Here is a 6,910-nt window from a genome sequence, read left to right as displayed (position 1 = left end):
CCTCCGTCCAGGAGCATCGTCATGGGTGGGGGGCGTTCTGGGCACTGGCGATCCGGCTGCAATGAGCGACGGTGCGGGCAAAGGAGATCTCCGAAGTGCTGTAGTCGGAGAGGGGTGGCGGCAGTTGGACACAGCCGGGAAACCCCCAAGGCAGTACCAGGGGCTGCAACTTTCCGTCGCTGCGAGTCTCCTGCAGAAGGATAGGAGGAAGGGAAGTAGTAGAAAGAGCTGGCGTGGGGAGGAGGGGGGAGGGGAAGTGAGGAGAAAGATTCTGGGACTAGATCTGGTTTAACAAACTAACTGGCGCGCACAAAGAAAAATAAGCAAAATAACAAGTGGAGGGCGGAGTTTTCTAATCCTGTCCCAGGCACCCCTCCTCTCCCAGAGAGCACAACCGAGGGGCCAGGAGGGTCCCTCCACACGGGCCTTCGGGCTGGGCTGCGCTAAATAGCAGAGCCAGCTCGTGGCCAGCGGGCAGGAGGCAGGTTCGGTCCGCACTGCTCGCTGGGCGAGTCCCAGCCTCTTCGCCTCCAGAGTAATGTCCTTGGACTGATAAAGTCAATCACTCACTCCTTTCACATAAACCGAGCGGGAGGCCGTGAGGCGCGCGCCAATGGGGAACCAGCTAGCGCCCGGTCACCTGACCCCCGGCCCTGCAGTCCATTGGCCGCCGCCACACTGATTGGCAGCGCAGAGTTTGGAACATGGCAGCCTCCTCCAAGCGACCGCCTCTGATTGGGCCATGGCCCGGCGGTTGGCAGGTGAGGTGGCTGTGGCCGGGCGCCCGCAAGTGGGCTTGGCCAGGCTTGCGCTGCTGTAGGGAACTGGAACCAGGCTCCAGCCAACTACCGGCGGGGCGTAGCCAGGCCTCTCCTCCTCTTCACTCCGTCCTGAAGCGTGCAAGCACCCCTCTCGCGCGCAGTACCCGCTTTGACCAAATGAACTCTTTGCCCCTCGAGGATTGTTCCTCCGTCGGAGCTGTGCCTCACCACCCCGAGATTGTTCCTCCTTATAGGCCGCAGGGCGCCTATCCCGAGGCGTGCGCAGCAGTTCCACGCTCAAGGCCACTAGCTGCTCCCTCCCCACACACCACCATGGGCTTTGAAGGTTAGAGAGACTCCGGAATGAGGCTGGCCAGCTCGCCATCTGTGCTCTGAGCTGCTGCTGCCTGTTCGATACCCAAACAAGGAGAAACGATTACAATTACAACTGATTCTCTTCCCTCTGAACCCAGCGTTGAGTCTTTAGTTTGTGCGTAATGGCCATATTTGCCGCTCCCCCCACCCCACCTTCCCCCACGACACACCAGACAAACACGGCAAACACATATAACACAAACACACGCACACAGCCGGAAACATGCACGCAACATAGTAAACACTAACACCACAGTAAACACACACACAACTAAACAGCACACAACCCAGTAAAACAACAAACTGCACACAACAAATACACGCATTTAACACAGCAAATGCACACACAAATGTTAAATATGCACAAAATACATTTAGCCGATGTACACAAAACATGTATACAAGAAAGAAAATACACACATTGCAAAGTCATTGCAGTTCTCAAACCACAAGACTAATTAGCTTCGAATTCTCAACATTTTCAAGAGCAAAAGTTGGGGGCCAGAATGAAGACTGTGAGGTAAAATTTTACCTCCTCGGAACAGCTAAGATTTTGCTCTCTTTTACTTCTACCCGGAGCAGCAAGTGGACTTCTTATCCCTTAAGAATTTACTTTCCAGGATTGTGTGTGGGATCACTACCCCCTCCTGTCTGCTGCAAGGTCTTTTGGACATAATGACCAGTTCAGACAAGGCTATAAATCCACTCTTTTTTTTTTTTTTTTGTCTGGCAGGGCATTTGCAAAGAATGCAGGAGAGTGAGAGTGGAAAGAAAAGGCCGAGAAAACGATGGCTGTGATTGTCACATCCCTAACAGGGCCAAGCCCCAAGTTTGAACCTTGAGGCTGCCTCACAGCCTGGCCGCCATCTCTCTGTAGGAAACAACATCTGATCAAGTTCAGAGGCGCTTAGAGAGACTGCCTCAAGCCGCGCTTTATAAACTGCAGCCTTTCACTTCCTGCCCCCCAATCCGCCTGGCCTGGCCAATACTTCACCTTTTTTAGCCCGTTGGCTGGGAGAGACCTTGCTGGTTGCACACGTACCATAGTCACCCCTTCTCATCAAATTCGCCCCAGTTCTCCCTCTACATCCAGAGCTCTCTCCTTAGGTTGGAAGGTGAGTTCACTGCTAACTGAAATTATTACGTGTATTGAGAATTGGCTCTCAGGAGAGTGTTTCTTTGAGTGGGGAGAGGGAGGGGGGTTCACAGAAGAACAAATACGCTTAAATCATGCAAATGAATTCCCTGGAGGCAGTTTTACAAAAAGGGAGAGTTGCTTTTCTTTCTTTTTCTCCTTTCTTTTCACTTCCCCCTTTATATTCTCCCTTCCTTTACTTTCCTTCACCTCCCATCTACCCCCGTGAACGGTGGGACGGTGGTTGGCTTGAAAAAGTATGAATTTCCTCACAGTGTCAATCCTGAGGAGAGCGTTTCTCAAGGCTTGGGGCAGGGAGGCGGTGGCTTTCGAGTCCTAGCTGGCCCAAGGGTTTCTGGGGAGCCCTGCCTGGTATCCCGAGAACCAGGGGCCTTGCGCGTTTTGGGAGTCAGGGCGGGCAGCCAGGCGAGGAAAGAGGGGGATGAGAAAAGAGGGCGGCCCACGGAGCCCAACTTGCTCCTTTGTGGGGAGGGGTCCCGAGCGCTGTGCAGGGGGATGTTGCCTCCGCAGACCTACCGGGTGCCCAGTGTCCGTTTTGATATGGCCACATTCCGATAATTAATTGCCTCCAACACGTGCTCTGTAGTCACTGGAACAAAAAAGGCATAATTCAATTAGATCATCAACCAAGAAGTGGGGAGGGGAGATGCTTGTTAAGGGGCCGATCTGAGGCAGTTCAGCCAGCCCAAAACCCCGGGCGGGGAGCCCTTCCAGGAGCAGCCCGACCCAGCCAGAGGGTGCTACCCTGAGGGGGTGTCATCGCTCCGTGGGTCGCAGCGACCCCAGATGCCCCTAAAAGGACGAGTCGGGAGGCTTTGTGAACAGTAAGGCAGAGGCAGGCTGTTTGGAATTCTATTTCTGTTGGTTTGGGTGGAGATTTCCTTTTGGGGGAGGGAGAACCCTGACCCTTGAAACACGATAGAAAGCGAAATACCTCCAGAAACAGCAAGTTATCACATGTGAAAACAAAGCAGCTGCCCGCAAACCACTCCCGTGAGTCAAGAATAACAATGGGAAGTTTTCCTGACTACCTGCAGCCCCCACCCGTTACTCGATTTTCGGAGGAAACCCTAGGAACAACTTCGGGGGACAGGGGGCTTTAGGGAGCTGAATCTGAGAGCAGATTGGTGCCTGAAAGAGGAGAGCACAGAAAAGTTTTTTTTCCTGCACACAAGCTGGAGCAAGGCAGAAGAGCGCTCCAGTTCTTCGTTTCTCAGGTGGGGAAAAGACTCACTGGGCTGGGCTGGGCTGGGCAGAGCTGGGCAGCTTGAACCCAGGGGTCCTGGTTCTTATTTTATGCTATAACCACGCTCTCTTGGCAGCGTTGGCATACTGGGTTTTACATGTGTATTAGGCGGGGTAAATTAACCAATAAATCTGTTTTATGCGTCCCTCAGTTGTATGTGGTCTGGTCTAAATATCCACGTCTGTATGGATAGGAAATAGAATGGGATCTTTCTCTCACAGTGAGTTCAAACAGTAAATAGGGAAAAAAAGAGATTTATTTTCATGCTCAAATCTAAAGCAATAAATAAAATCAGAGAAACTGAACACTGCCAAATAAGCAAAGCTTTTCAGCCCGAATTTTGAGATTCATCTTGGAGAAGCCGGAGGGAAGCAGAACGTCCAAAGCGGCAGGAGGGATGGTTTCTCTGTACAATCCAGTACCCCACTCTGCATCACTTTTCTCTTCACTCCAGCCTCCGAAAAACTAAAACACATTCAGCACGTTGTGTTATCATGCAGGATTTCTTTCTAAACACATTTTCTGTGGTGGACATGAAATTATCCTAAATCGGAGACCTGGCAATTTTCTTTAAGTCCAAGGGAAACACTGCGGTCTTTTCTTCTGTTTTGTATTTAGAAAAGACTTGCAATCTAACACTTGCAACATTTTAAAGACCCTTTAAACCCAGCAAGCCCAGCAAGCGGATTTCCGCTCTGCCAATGCTTCCTGATTTATTTCAATAAATGAATCTTTGAATCCAGGAAGGGAATTATTCCAAGACATTGAATTTGGTGCCCCTGCCTCCTCTTAGGGTAGCACAAAGTGTTTCTCGTTGAAACAGGTCCTTGAAACTCATCATTATTGCCATTTTTAAAAAATGATAAACCACACGTTCTTTATATAAATCCCCACCCTCTCTTCAGAGTCACAGATCCGTTTTAAAAGAAAAACTGCAAATCGCATTAAAAACTGAAATGGGAAGAAAACTGGGAAAGGAATGCGTTTTTAACTCCTCTTTATTTTTATGCTAAGATAAAGCTCTTAATTGGTTTCAGGGGCTGAACTGAACTCTCTCTGGAGCTCAGGGACCTTGAGACACTCACCAACCGCTCATTTGGGCTCTAGGCTTTATCTACTACATCAGAGTTTTCACCGTAATCCTTCCATTTGACAAATATTTTATAAGTTCTAAATACCTTTAAAATTCATTATAGAATAAACAAATATATATTGTTAATCAACTTTTTTAAAAAGTCTGTTTGGGAGGGCTCAATCGGGAAAAAAGGAGACGTGTAATACTTTAAATAATTTTTCAAAAAGTCTGTTTTGCCTTTGTCCTTTGCAGTCCAAGGCATATTGCTGCCCAATGTATATGAAGTAAATAAGGTTAAATCTGGAGAAGAAAGGCAGGGGGTTGAACTAGAGTTACCAGAATCAAGTTTGGGATTATGAAGAGAGACCTGGAAATACAGGAAATTGAGTGAAACCCTAGGAGGTGGACAGAGCTCAGTAGCCAGCCAAGTCTGGATGCCAGGCTCATGGTGAGGTGTGGTCCTGGCCAGCCAGGTCCTGCTACTAGTGAGTACCTTTACTACTTTGGGAGTGCCTAGATGTTAGCCTCCAGGGTCTAAAGAATACTAGCAGTGGCTCTGGGCACCAGAAGTCACAATGGAAGAGGGCTTCCCTTTCCTTTAGGACCAGAAACCCTTTAGGTGGAGATTGCCCAGGCAAGGAGAGAGGAAGATCCAGGTAGAGAAAGAAATATGCAATCATGCATTCGATTTGTGTTTATAAGTTCTTCCCCAGTGACCCGAATAGATGGTGTAAGGAGAATGGATTTGGGGTGTGAAGCTTGCCTAACATTCTGTATCACACATTTACCCAGGACCCCAAGTTCCATCAAGCTGTAAAATGCTCCATTAGTTCTAAAATGTAACTTACTTCGGCTCCAAAACAATTGGAGAGAAACATTTGACACTCCTGAGGTACTTGCTCATTCAATTCTCTGCCTTGAGACAGGATCTTGCTCCCCAAATTATCTCTTGACCACATAATGGTTCCTGGCAGTGACTCTTATCCTTGCTGCCTAGGTTTGGGACCCCTTCCAGCCATTTGTTGTCAAGCTCCATTTCCCTGGTTTGGGCCTATTCCACCATTCCCTCTTCTTCCTCCCTTCCTCTCTGGGGCAGAGACTACATTACCTGAATTCTCTTTTGTCCAAACTGAGAATGAGAATTCCACCTAAAATATGCCATCCCCAGTCCTTTCAACTCCCAAGGAACATTTTGTAATTTGTTTTTGCCTTTGGTTTGGAGTCACTCATTTAGTTCTTTCCTAGTTGAAGGATGGGAAGGAAGGTCATTCATATTAAAACAAAGCATGTATGCCTCCCTTTCCCCCTTTTTCTTTCCTCTATTCTACCCAAACAAGTCAGAATGGAGGTGAATTAGTGTAACCTCTAGTTTGAATATGCTTTGACAATATCAAGCCAAATCTGGCACATAGCCTATTATATTTGTATGACTCCGGGAGCCAAGAATATGTGTTTTAATCTTTAAAGGGTTAGAAGTAGAAAAAGAAGCAGGAGAAGGAAGGGATGGGGGAGTTTATGCTACAGAGATTTAACGTGTCCCACAAAGCCTAAAATATTTTCTATTTGACCCTTTACAGAAAAAGTTTGTCAACCTCTTGACTAGGATTGGACTGCAACCTTAGCAGAGGCTAGGCATTCTTAACTGGTGGGCTTTATCCACCATCACTCTCCTATTTTTCAAGCTTCATTATGTATGACAATTTTTTCCAGTCTCTCTACTCAATTATTTCTGAGGATAACTTTGGCTTTGAAGAAAGTCAAAAAGTAAAGAATCAAGGGAGGATGAAGATGTGGGAGAAAGAAGGGACAAGGAGAGAAAAGAAAAGGAGTTGTGAATATCTCAATCTGTGACTAGGAGACCTCTGACCCTGAAAGTGGTTTTATTGTCTTTCTTCTTTGGCTACAGATATATAGTTTATTGACCCTTTCTGCATAACCGAGACCTGAGGGACACTTTCAGGGCCAAACCAAGTAAGGCATTTGAGTCCAGGCTAAGGAAGATGGGCAGCCTGCCTCCAGGAAGCCCAAGGGAAGTGACCACAATTCTCCAGGCCCAAGAGTGGACTCTTCCCCAATTCAACTGCTTCTCTTCAGTGAGGGCCTACAGTTCACCCATCTCCTCATTTTCTCCCAGAAACACTCCTCTTCCTTTTTCCCACAGATAAATGCCATCAGCCATTATAATTGGACAAGGGTTTTAGGATCCCTACCTAAATGCCCCTCCTTTAAACTATAAGAGTAGGTTAATATAAAGATCCCAGTGTGTTCCCATCAACCCACTTGGCCAGCTACTGCCT

General features: G+C 47.8%; 1 protein-coding gene across 1 annotated transcript in view; it reads right to left on the bottom strand.

The window, feature by feature from the left end:
• ZIC3 (Zic family member 3) overlaps window positions 1-6,910 on the bottom strand; it is a 23,812-nt gene that overhangs the window by 5,426 nt on the left and 11,476 nt on the right. The window contains exons 2-3 of the mRNA XM_006772724.2: window positions 2,809-2,881; window positions 641-1,168 (exon numbers count right to left, since the gene is read on the bottom strand). Coding sequence (XP_006772787.2) covers window positions 641-1,168; window positions 2,809-2,881 — 601 coding nt within the window. The remainder of the gene's footprint in view (window positions 1-640; window positions 1,169-2,808; window positions 2,882-6,910) is intronic.

The sequence above is a fragment of the Myotis davidii genome, unplaced genomic scaffold, assembly GCF_000327345.1.
Source record: "Myotis davidii unplaced genomic scaffold, ASM32734v1 scaffold746, whole genome shotgun sequence".
In the NCBI taxonomy this organism is placed as follows: Eukaryota; Metazoa; Chordata; class Mammalia; order Chiroptera; family Vespertilionidae; genus Myotis; species Myotis davidii.
This window is presented reverse-complemented; position numbering and strand designations above follow the sequence as displayed.